The 12,163-nt window shown below is 49.5% G+C and overlaps 4 protein-coding genes across 4 annotated transcripts; 2 read left to right on the forward strand and 2 right to left on the reverse strand.

Annotated features, from left to right (window-relative positions):
* Positions 1-178: 178 nt before the first annotated feature.
* On the reverse strand, positions 179-1,152 carry STEHIDRAFT_160930 (uncharacterized protein; the record flags this gene model as incomplete). Its single annotated transcript, XM_007308455.1, has 5 exons — positions 179-299; positions 392-513; positions 645-719; positions 778-864; positions 964-1,152. The coding sequence occupies 5 exons, from the start codon at positions 1,150-1,152 to the stop codon at positions 179-181; spliced, it is 594 nt and encodes a 197-aa protein (XP_007308517.1).
* Positions 1,153-2,620: 1,468 nt separating this feature from the next.
* Positions 2,621-7,663, forward strand: STEHIDRAFT_171321 (uncharacterized protein; the record flags this gene model as incomplete). Its single annotated transcript, XM_007308456.1, has 19 exons — positions 2,621-2,738; positions 2,798-2,931; positions 3,003-3,203; positions 3,258-3,334; positions 3,393-3,478; positions 3,554-3,729; positions 3,794-3,882; positions 3,941-4,044; positions 4,879-4,965; positions 5,025-5,152; positions 5,224-5,421; positions 5,474-5,491; positions 5,545-5,689; positions 5,746-5,921; positions 5,984-6,072; positions 6,134-6,234; positions 6,288-6,982; positions 7,035-7,288; positions 7,351-7,663. 19 exons carry the CDS (start codon positions 2,621-2,623, stop codon positions 7,445-7,447), a joined length of 2,973 nt encoding a protein of 990 aa, XP_007308518.1. The 3' UTR covers positions 7,448-7,663.
* A 679-nt stretch (positions 7,664-8,342) lies between these two features.
* On the reverse strand, positions 8,343-10,953 carry STEHIDRAFT_102874 (protein serine/threonine phosphatase 2C; the record flags this gene model as incomplete). Its single annotated transcript, XM_007308457.1, has 6 exons — positions 10,775-10,953; positions 10,392-10,702; positions 9,266-9,643; positions 9,040-9,204; positions 8,667-8,980; positions 8,343-8,537 (listed from the first exon to the last, which is right to left on the reverse strand). The coding sequence occupies exons 2-6, from the start codon at positions 10,693-10,695 to the stop codon at positions 8,343-8,345; spliced, it is 1,356 nt and encodes a 451-aa protein (XP_007308519.1). The 5' UTR covers positions 10,696-10,702; positions 10,775-10,953.
* Positions 10,954-11,561: 608 nt separating this feature from the next.
* Positions 11,562-12,124, forward strand: STEHIDRAFT_65241 (S-adenosyl-L-methionine-dependent methyltransferase; the record flags this gene model as incomplete). The annotated part of the gene is made up of 2 exons (XM_007308297.1): positions 11,562-11,753; positions 11,813-12,124. Coding segments are annotated over 2 exons (504 nt in total), but the record flags the coding sequence as incomplete, so codon positions are not given.
* Positions 12,125-12,163: the final 39 nt, after the last annotated feature.

The raw sequence follows: 12,163 nt of genomic DNA on the forward strand, positions 1-12,163 counted from the left end.
CGTCAAGCAACACTGTAACCACCAATGACCAGCCATCTCCATTGCAGGTAAAGAAGGACATCAGCGAAATGGTCAATATCAAAGTTCGAAACCTGAAAGCCCAAATTCCGACAATGCAAAGTTATCGTTCTGCCTCCTGCCGTGTCAGTATATCAGCACTGGAACATTGAACTATCGTTTATACAGAGTATGCATCATAATGCAGCCAATCATCGAAGTTCGTGTACGGAATAGTGGTTCCTGTGGCCGTCCAGTCGAGAATGGGAGTCCACCAGTCGTTGACCACATCTTCGGCCGAGCTGAAAGGTATAGAGGTCACCATGAATGCTCCCAGACGAGGGAGAACAAAGAGAAAAAAAAGAGGGGAAAATGGTTCCGACAAGGTATTTACCTCGGCCAAATGGTCGACCCGATGTCACTCAATGCGCTGTATATCAGATCGATATAGTTCTGTTGGGTGATAGGACAACCACCCTCGGCCCAAGCGCAGTCGCCAACAATGCCAGCGTAGATCTATGAGTAGGGAGGGTGTGAATGAAGCGGGAGACGATGGGACCATGCGTAAAGAGGTGTGGGAGGGAGAGGATATTCGTTGCGTCAGTCTAGGTATGGTTATGAGGAGAGACAAAGGGAACAAGATTTACATTGTAGTCCAAGTGCGGGATGTCAGTCGCGTTCGCAACAGCACTATTCTGGCATTGCGCGACAAACACCGTTTTCTATACCAATGCTTATCAGTCTGCAGTGCACTCGAAACAAGAAGAGGAAACAGCATACAGGGTCACAGGTCTGAGCAGCCACACAGCTCTTCACACTCCAAAGTGCTGTCGTCCCGGAGTTGGAGGCAGACAAGCAAGACTCGGCCTATGCATCATATGTGATAACAAAAACACTCGATTCAGTACTTTATGACCAAGGAATGGACCTGATATGAAAGTAAATAGGAGGGAGAGAAGTACTTACGAGTTCGTTACAAGCTGCACTGTATACGTTGTTGTTTATGCCAAGGTATTTCTCCGCCCCAATACAATCTAGTGAAGGGTTACTCGCGCGCTGAGTAACGATCGAGTCACGCTTGATAGTTGAGCCAAGAGCGGAGAAGGAAGGGGAAAGAATGCAGATGGAGAGATAGAGGGCGCTGATGAACTTCATTGTTGAGGAGTTCGAGATTCTTGGAGGTTGGACGGAGGAAGTCGATGTATTCAGAATTCGACAGGGTCAAGGCGAGTATTTATATAGGTTTGGCCTCTATGCTGTGGACTCAGTTAGCGCTCGAGCCTCGGAATGAGGGGCTACCTGTAATGTCCTGGCTGTCAGTCTGGTAATAGGCATCTTGGGCTAAACTGAAGCAAGTTTCGCGTGCTAGTCAAGCCGATAATCATGATTATCACCTCCATTAGTACGTTTGCCCGCCGAAACGGCCATTTTTGGCCATACATTTCGCGGACATTCAAGAGGAGGGACAATGACCGCATTCATTGCAGAACCAGAGCATAACGAAGACTGGCGCTCAACGAGAGTCTGGCCTACGCAACCCGAAAGGTTACTGAAGTTCCAAGGTCAAAAATCACCGCTGTCAATGGCGCCTAGGGGTCTGTGGGCCGTATGAGTTGAACACAAGTTGACGGCATGAGCATTATTCCTTTCGGAACTGCCAGTCAAGTCGACTATCGAAGGGTTGAGACCTTGTTGAGACCAACTCCTTGGACGGCGAGGGAAAACGCGAGAAGTCAGCCGGCGGAAGTTCAAGCCTGTGTTCCTAAGTGTGAACTGTTTGAATGTGCGCAAGTACATGTACTACGAGCCCATGCTGAGGATAGGACGACGCAAGTACAAAAGGCAAGATAAGTGACCAGGTGGCAAAGGTAGGGAGAGAAATGCGAATCGAAATCGAGGAGCCGAGCCTTGGCCGCTGATTGGCGGAACATTCCATCGGGATTCGGATGAAATCGGCCCGAGATGGCTGACACCGTAGCGCCCACGCCCAAACTGGCAGCTTCCTTCTTGTCCGTCATCTGGACCTTTATCCCGCGTTGAGATCTCGTAGGTCCACCCGCGGGGTGCTGCCAGTATCTAACGGCACTGATTCGTCTTATAGGTGCTTAGGTGGGCGGGCCACAGTACTTGGCTTCGGCGTGGTACTTAAGTCGTGACTTGTCGAGACAACTTGGATGAACTTCCGTACGCTTTTTTTTGTCAACTTGGTTGGTGCCTCCAGCAGATGTCAGTTTATCAAGACACATATTTCATAAGCAGACAGTCTAACTTAGAGAGTTCAGATTCAGACTTTGTCTAAAGTAGCTGATCTATGACACGCGAAAGCCAGTCGCCATCATCCTCAAAGGCAATGGGTGGATATCGCCAAAAAAAATGACAGCATAGATACAGTATAGATAATACCTCGGCTTCCGCGTCGGTCGCCACAGTGGCACTGCGTGTCCATCACTGACACATTGCTTGCCCGATTAGATAGTGTTCGAACTCCGCTGGTAAGACTGAAAGGTTCGATCCGCCATCGCGCCTCTTCTTCCTCGACGACACAGGTCTCCATCTGCCTCAGTCCTCGCAATCCTCGTTTCGGTCTTGATCTTCCACTTAGACTACCTTCGAAAAGAACAATATGCCAGTCACGACTCGTAGTCAAACAGGAAACTTGAAGTTGCCTGGGCCGCCGAGCAACAAGGCCGATCCACCTCGTAATGTCCATGCAGCTACTACATCGCATGGTATCCTAGACGGTCTGTCTTCTTCTTATTTGCAGGTGGAGTATTTCTGACTGTTTATGTGCACCTCTCAGACAATTCCGAACTTTTGAACAAGCCAACCAAAGCCGCCAATTCCTCGCTCGTGAAGCGAGCGAGAGGACTGTCTAGAAAAAAGCAAGGCCGACTCTCCATACTTCCCTCATTGAACATCGACATCCTCTACGAAGTCTGTCCATTCTGTCACTTCTCTGCGTCGAGATAACGCGCTGCTCCAGTACTGAGTCAGTATCTCTATAGATCTTCAAGCATCTGGACCCCGCGGATTTGCTCTGTCTGGCTGGGCTATCAAAGTCCTTCAGGCAAGTTCTCATGTCGCACACTACGAGTTGGCTATGGACATTCGTGTGGGGAAACCTTGATACCACGGTACCGCAATTTCCCAATGATATATTTGTACCTGCTTGGACCCGTCTTATCTTCGGAGAGTCTTCCTGCCACGTACGTTTTGTTCTTTATTCTTTGGGACCTTTGTCTCACCTGGGACTCGCGTAGCGCTGTGGCACAAAGACCAACAATAAGCCGGATTTTACGCTTCGTCGACGGACATGCAAGCCATGTCTTACAGAGTGGTGAGAATATATTTGTACTTTTCACCCGTACTCTAGCACTCACTAACGCACTCCATAGCCTCTATCACAGTAACAACTACCATGGGGTGGTACACTCCTATGTTGTGCTTTGCTACTCTCTGGATTGTCTGCCCGCAGCTCAGGGTACGTCTTCAGCTGTCAAAGCTTGTTTCGTCAACGTGACATTTGATGGGAATATCTACACTCTTTATGACACAGTGAAACCATCAGGGAGCCGAGCCGCTGCCCGTGAATGGTACTGCTTAGATGACATCCGAGGCTTACGAAATGAAGTAGGAGACCTCATTACCACCAAGATGCCCACGAATGAACGGAAGAAGATACTGAGAAAGGTGCACGATTCGCGAATGGAGGCTTTGAAGGCGAGAGAAGAGGTCTGTTTACATATGTTTTACATATGTGGTACTGTGGTACTGATTCGTCGTTCTTAATATTTAGAACGCACGCCTCTGGCTCGAATGGTACGATGATCTCCAAGCACAGAAGATAGAAGCGAAGGAGTGCAGGAAAACCGCTCGGTCTGAAGAGTACGTCATTCGAATAACTTTTTAATCACAACTGGTTGGTTACCTCCATCTGTATTAGTATCAAACGCCGATGCCTTGCTTTGGGATACGATGAAGGAGATTTTATGGCTATTGCTCTTCATCGCGAGGTATGCCAGGTGGATAAGCCAATGTCTGACCGAGGTACGTGCTCTCAGCACATTCAAGACACCGTTCAAGTGCTAAACTTCTAGCATTGATCAATTGCCAGTATGGACCCGACTTCTCTCAATTTTCAAACCGGCTCTAGATGAGACTAAGGCCGAAAGATTAAGACGCGCACGAGAGTGGAATACCTGACGACAAAGGCGCCAGATGATCGGTGTGTCAGTCCCACAATCGTACCTCACGCTCACATCTCTAGGAGTCGTCAAGGATTAATGGCTTACCACCGTTGTGGATAATCGGAACATGGGACGTCATACAAGGCCGTTTTCGTTGACTTACCATTATGAGGCGCACTTTCCCCCCAGGACGGACATCATGATCTTGAAAAACGAATATTGCTCATGAGTTTTGTGGGAGTCTTCATGGTTCTTCGTTCCCGATACTTACTGCGGCTCCTTACCTTGTAAAACACGATTCGGTTTCGTGTAATTAACACCTTTGTACCAGCTGGCAGTTCATGATCATGATATTCAAATTCAAATGATACCAGTCAGTTTGATTGAAATTATATCCATCTTGAGGGACTTTGAGGATAGTCTTTGAAGCAATAGGCTCTGTTACAGCCCTTATCTTATTGCTTCGAAGATAATCGTTCTCGCTACTGAAGCAACTCTGAGGGTTTCTTATCGCCACGCTCAGCAATCATGTGACCGTGCAATGCATTTGTCGCGTCGCGGATCGCGACACGATTGTGGCCAAACTGCTCTTGAATCGAACAGCCATCTTCACGCCATCCAGCGTCAAGGACTTTACAAAACTTTCATCTTCGTTTCTCCTGCTCGGCTCGTACCTCGAAGTATTCCATGCCAGTTACGACTAGGAGTCAAAATGGTACGCCGCAGAGCGCTAAAGGGAATGCGGGAAGCGCGGCCGACACTGGTGTGTCGTCGTCTGAGGGTAAGTACTACACAAGGACTCATGATCTATAACTGCCGATACTGATTTATAGTTTGCAGAAGAAGTGGTAAGACGGGTTAAGATATCGAAGGTGAAAGGGAAAACGCGCCAGACGAAGGGCCTATCCAGGAAGAAGCAAGGCCGCCTTAGCAGGCTCCCTACTCTGAATCTCGATGTCTTGTTCGAGGTATGTTCGGCTTCTCAACCTGTCAATCTTTGAGTGCTGCCAATTATGGAAAATATCTTATATTCTCGCAGATTTTTGTACACCTCAAACCGGCTGATCTGCTGCGACTCGCGTGGGTCTCAAAGTCGTTTCGACAAATTCTTATGACCCGGGACTCAGCTTGGCTTTGGAAAGAAGTGTGGAACAATATACCTGGCACACCTTTGTGTCCCGAGGATATGTCTGTGCCTGCCTGGACCAATCTTCTTTTTGGAGGCGCATACTGTCATGTCAGAATGCTCTTTTCCATATCTTTAAGGAGGGTACTGACTTCCTCCATAGACTTGCGGTTCCAAACCAGTCAGTAAGATAGACTTCATTCATCGGCGCCGGACCTGCAATTTTTGCCTCAGTCAAAGGTGAGCGGGTACGTCATTAACGTACCCATCGATAGCGCGACTGAAGGGCCTCCGTTTAGCCTTCTCAAGCTAGAAGATGCCGTGCTCATCGCGCCTTTGCTCTCGTACGACCTGATCAAGCGTCTTCCCATGGCTTCTAGTCAGTGTCTCTATGCATCTTACGCTGGTGCTTTTAGCTCATTAGCACCATTGCAGTCAACCCGCGAGGAAGGCACGGCATACTTCGGACCGAACACTGGCTTAAGAAGGACTTACTCGATTTGAACGCCAAGTATGGCTTCATCCTAAAGAATGCGGCTGATGAGGAACTGAATACGCAGTTGAAGGAACTGAAGTCATCTACAACGGAGACTTCTCGAACGATAAATGAGGTTGGCTGAGTTCTGAGTCCTTGCATCTACAAAGTATGAGTTGCTCATCTCCTTACTTCCAGTACGCTGAGAAGTGTAGACGATGGCTCAGTGACCTCGAAGGTCATCGGCAGGCAGAGCGAGCGCATCGAGAAGCGGCAAGACGGGTAGGGTAAGTGTTTCAACCTTCCATCGTTTGGACCATCTCAACGCTAATCTTATTCATGACGAAGCATCGAGAAACGATGCCTTGCGCTCGAGTACAAGATGTCCGATGTAGATGAAGTGGGCGAGCATCGAGAAGTCCGGTGCGAAAAGCCAATGTCAGATAAAGGTGTGATCCGTATTTCCTCTGATACAGATCCATTCTCTAACACCTCATCATAGTCTGGGTTCGAGTGTTCCCTATCCTGAAACCCGATCTAGATCAGGCAAGAGACAAAAGACTGATGCGCGAACGTATGCAACGCAAACAGCTGCGGATCAAGGCAATCATGGCTCAATACGAAACCCATTGCCTGGGTCTCCCTCCACTCAGCCTCGTATTCTACCCAAAGAGACACGACTTTCTGAAATTCAAGAGTGTTACACCCCTTGTCGACCACGACATGGAAGTCACGGAGGAATTCAAGGTTCGAGTATCCGCCACGGTCTTTGACTCGCAACTGGAGATCGAAGAATGGGCTGCATCCAGGAAAAGAAAAGTCCTTGCCAGCATACCGGCAGTCGTCGACACTTCACGTTATTCCACGTTTGACATGCCACGAGAACTGGATCTCGCGGTATCGGTGTTTGAAGAGAAAAAACTCTCTCAATTTGGAACGCCAGCGTCATTGTTCGGTAGAGAGATATTCAGGGCTCTATACCCTCCGATCCCGAACAGCGACGATCCCGTCTTCAGCTCTACTGGACGAAAGGTGGTACTGTCTATGCTTGATGAGCTTAGTTTTCCCCCAGAAACGACAACGACCGCCCAACTTAACCAGCTAGATCCGCTATTCGTCTGTCTGAACTGCCATGGTGGAACCTCTTCCACGAAGGCGGGCAAAGTGGCAAGGATAGCGAGAAACTGGCGAACCCATGTATGTGATCGCGTTGATGTTTCTACTCCACCCTCACGATATTTTCCCACAGCTGGATCATCAAATTCACGTGATATCCGTTGGGGGTACAGCACACGCAGAGCGTCAATGCCGAGTTCTATCAGACGAAGAGGCGCAGACTGCAAGGTCCCAGCTCGACTTCCGGCGCGAGTCGCAGCTTCGTCGGCCATGGGGCTGCTGCCATTGCACGGTGCACTTTACGCAGTCTGAAAGCTCGAGAGAGGACCCCTTGTTGTCGGAGCTATGGATGACAAGGGAAGCTGTTGTCGATCATCTCAGACAATCGTAAGTGCCTACTTTGAAGCCAATTATCAAAAAACTTACCATCTGCCACCCGGATCCAAAAGACATAATGTGGCCAGCCCAGTTGAGGACGTTGACCTCTACTACCATCCGTATTTCCGCTACTGTCCTCAAGGTGCCCAAATTGTGATGAATGCTTGAGTACCTGCGAGGTTGACGCACTAAGAGTGCACTCTTGAACTCGCACCTTGCGTTCTACCACCAATTCCTCACTTCTTATTGTTTTCTTGTTCTGATGATTCATGGTTCGTAGAGCTACCTCAGCCTACAACTTTAAGTATTGTCGCCCTCTACGTATACGGATGCACTGTATCGTGGTCCTGCATTGCCTTCGGTATGATCTTTTCAATAGTTCCGTTATACCCTTTCTCCCCCATCCATCTTTCGAGCGTAAATGCCTGCAATTTTAGGCTGAGAATGTGCCACATGTCGCGCTTGATGAAGTCGTTTCTAAACATGTATGATCATCGCAATAGATAGAGTCAGCCATAGTGCAGTTTATAGATCCACAAACCCCTGCAACATCATGTTGTGGCTCGTTATAGTTCAGTGAAAAGGGAAGGATAGAGAAAATACCCCGCCGCTCCTCCACGCTCATCTTGCGCACCGTTGCTTCCCCCATGGGTCGTCGAAAGGTCCCCAGAAAAGTATCCCACTCTTCTATCTCACTCGCTACTTCCAACCGCAGTTGTCGAAAATGGAGCGTGCCAGAGAACCAATGCCGGCGACGGCTATCATAGGACTGTCTACAGCTAGACCGTCTGGATACATAGATTACTGACCAAGATAGCGTATAACGAATAGCACCTCGAAAACACCCTACGTACGACAAAAGCCATGTGAAACCACGTCGAAAGCCAAGATGAAATATAAGTGAAGGAATTACGCCCAGTGAAATAATCTCGATGTGCATGAGGATTACAAACAATACGTGGGTATAGGATAGCAGAGTACGATAGAACGAAAGAGAGAAAGCATGAAGAGACCAAGATTAGCAAAAACATAGTATACTCCAAACCGAGAGAGGATGAGTGGATCATAGGGCTTGAACGATGATTGTCGTATCGTCCATCCAGGGTCGTTCCATGTCTAGCGTCAACATCTGAGACACTTTCGTCACGTCCATCGGCTCTCCGCCCAACGCTCTTCGCAGTAATACTAGTGCGAGGTTGCGATCGGAGTCCGCCCCGTTGGGACCATCATGACCATTGTGCCCTGCGGAAGACCTCTTCTGAAGGCCCTTGGCGCTGGACGAAGTAGTGAACACGTTTGCCAAAGCGGGAAGACTGCATATTAGAGCAGGTAGACTTGAAGGCAGACCCAGTATAGACGAAGTCGGAGAGGCGGGAGGGTGTAAAACGGATGAGATGCAAGATGCCCAGTCGTCTATCATCGTTTCTCGGTCGTATTCTTCGTAGAGTTCGGTTAGCCCGTCGGTGGCGAGAATAAGATGATGCCTTGTGGATGGTACGGATGAGGATATCGAAGAACCCGCAGAATCTTGGGGCCGTAACTGCCTGTGAAGAATATCCGGCTGCGACGAAATATATGGCGGGGACTTGTTTCGATCCAGGAACGTATCCCAAGGCGAACTGTCCGGAATGCCAGGGTAAAGGTTGTACAAGACGCGCCGGGTGAAAAGGGCTGGCTGTTTGAAGGGAGCGTCACCGATGCCTACGATTGATATCAGATATCGTGATAATGGGAAAGAAAATAATACGCAATGAACGTACTGCGAAAAGGTGCAATCGCCCCAAGGACCCGTTCATTGACGACGGCTTCAGATTCTCCTGGATGTTCTCGTTGAACGCGTTGCACTTCTGACTCGTTACCGCCATTATGAACGCTCGTGAGGGCTTCAGCCTTCCGCTGGCCATCGTCGCTATGTGTCACTAGTACTGTATTCATATCGGCCCTCAGTCTGGCGAACGGTTAAGCGTGACTGAAAAAAAAACATACCAGCTTCACAATCGCCCAAGTTTGCGATCCAAAGATTGAGATGCTCGGGATCAACGAGAGCAACGAGAGCCGTAGTGCCATGCATCGCCAACCTGGCTTTCTGGTAGTTCTCCCCGCCGTCATAGTAGTCGTTGACTACGCTCCGAATCTCTTCATTCGTACGCTTTGGGAGAGAGTCGATCCCTCCGGGGAAAAGTTCCAAGACATCACCAGCGATGGCTTCGTCAAAAGACGTGATGGAATGAGAGAGGATGTCGGAGACTGTCTGTGGGGAGAGCGTCTTCTCTGACGAATGTGACAGAGCTTGTTCGAGGAATTGTTTGACGATGATAGGGAGGTGGTAGGCGGTATGCTGGACCGTGGCATCGCCCAGATGTCCTGTGGAATGTTTTAGTCAGTAAAGCCGTCAAGCTGTCATCAATCACGTTTGCATACGAAGTCGAAGATAGTAGGCAGTATATGAGAAATCCTTGAGTGCTGTGAAATGCTATACATGTTCGACGGGGTTTTCACCCCCGAAGTCGTATCTATAGAGGCAGTAAATAAACGCCGTGCCACACGGACACGGGTGGTTTATCGCAAGGTCAGCACGATATATAGATCCGGCCGGAGTCACGATTTTGTGTGAGCTGCGAATCGCAAGGGCAGGACTAGTTCATTCATATGCATTGCCGGATCTCATGCGTCCAAAGATATACTGCACCGCTCTCATGCACGCATGGCTATCGGGATGGTATGCCATGGCGACAGTATGTTGCAGAAGACCGACGAAAACTAGGCGTCACAGATAAAATAGTGAACGCAAATAACATCGAGAACATGTTCTTTGGCTGTTAAGCCGCCTGTGCGCTGAAATCAAATTGCGCAGAAAAAAAACGGGTACTAACACCGGCTGTTATTACCAGGCTGTCCATAGTCAGCTCAGTTCGGGCGGTCATGCCGACCACGGGCAAAAGCGTAAAGATAGGCCCGTGCCAGACAACTGTGCGGACGCACGGCGAGCATCCAACCTCTTGAACAGAGATGGAAGAGGCTGCCACCGTGGCATGGCATCAAATCATAATAAAATCCGGTGGAACAATGATGCACAAGCTGTCAGAGTATACAGTGAGAATTGTGAACCCACCGTCAAAGACTCCGGTGAAGGTCCACAGCTGGTCGTGAACGCGAAGCTGTTGAACGACGTGGCGATCTTGAGAGCTGTAGCTTCGGCACGGCTGCAACGTTACGCTGTGAATTTCGGCAAATTCAGCGGTCTCGGGCCGTGCCAGCTCCTTGAGGCGCTGTGTAACTTCATCAGGTGTGAGGACTACGAAGTCCGCATACTGTTCAGGTGTATGCTGCTCTTCAACGTCTGTCGCGTCCGCTGTGCCACAGGATGGCTCCCCTTGGGACAATGCTGCGGGTGGAACCGTCTCCACTACGCTCATAGCGGTTCTACATTCGCTGGGAGTCAGTTCAACTGTTATGACCAAACAAAGCCGACACCAGAAATGGAAACCACCGAACCTCAAAGCGTGTGGTGTGTGCTCTGTGAGAACCTCTGCGGTTTCACCTTGTACGCCACAGCTTGCCCTCGAGAATAGAGAACCAAGCTTGTCGGCGACTCGCTTGCGATGGAAGCGTAAAGGAAGATGTTGGAACAGAGCAAGGGGGAGATGTAATATAAATACGGCGCTGCATGGTGGTGGGTGCCGCTGATCTCGCGCCTTTGTCCCCAACGGCCCAACCGTTTCAGAGTTCCGGCGGCGGGGACATGCTGCACGTGGGAAAACGTGGCTTCATATCGTAAACGCCGCTTCCATCCAATTGAAACCTTCCCGACTTGCCGCCATCCACGCTCAACTTGCCAACAAGGGTCTTCTGGATCTGCTTCACAAATCTGGGCAAATATTCTCATACAGGCCCTTTCCGCACGCTATCATCTTCAGGTTATGGCCCATACACATCACCCGCACTCTGAGTCTGACCCTCACCAGGACCAACATCACCGCCATGAAAACCTCTCTGACGCTAACACCGCTTATTTTGATGCCGTGGCTCATAACTACGACGCTTTGCCGGCGGCTAGAAAGCTAGCAAAACGTCTGGCGGAGGCGATGTTGCGGGTTTATCAATTTGATGAAGAAAAAACAGAAGTGATGGACTTTGCTTGTGGCACCGGTACTTGTCTTGCGCCTGTCCTGCAGAGCACTGTCAGATCATATTTTGACTCGCAATTAGAGAGCGCAAAATAAAGGATCAACGGCTCTGCTTTGCCTCTCGGAATTGACTGACATATACCGTGTTCCCCGTAGGGCTCATATCGCGGCAGCTTGCACCGGAAGCAAAGACATTGGTCGGTGTCGACATAAGTCAAGGCATGGTGGATGAGTACAACCACCGTGTGATGAACCAGGGTATCTCTACCGAGGAGATGCGTGCCGTATGCGTCGAACTGAAGGGCGAGGACGGTGAGCTTGACGGAGCCCGGTTCGATGTCATCGTCGTAGGTATCATTCGGGACCATATTCTCGCGCCACAATGCTGATCAATTTGTTTTTCCAGTGTGCGTTGGCGTACCACCACTTCAGTTCAATCCTGCAAGTGTCAAGTATACTTGCGCACTTCCTAAAACCAGGCGGATGCTTGTTGGTGGCGGATATAATGAAAGGAGATGAGTGGCAGGAGGTCATTCCACAAGAGTTTCACCACGTCGTCGCGCACACCGGTGGACTCAGCGAATCCGAGATGCGAGAGGCATTTGAAGGTGCAGGGCTCCAGTCGTTCAGTTTCGAAAGAGCAACGACAGCGATGAAACACGGAAAACACGTCGATTTCTTTATTGCAAAGGGTACGAAACCAGATGGGCAGCAATGATCAAAACAATGTAAACAATAATGTAGGATAGATAGGGTC

Source organism: Stereum hirsutum, assembly GCF_000264905.1.
Source record: "Stereum hirsutum FP-91666 SS1 unplaced genomic scaffold STEHIscaffold_15, whole genome shotgun sequence".
Taxonomy (NCBI): domain Eukaryota; kingdom Fungi; phylum Basidiomycota; class Agaricomycetes; order Russulales; family Stereaceae; genus Stereum; species Stereum hirsutum.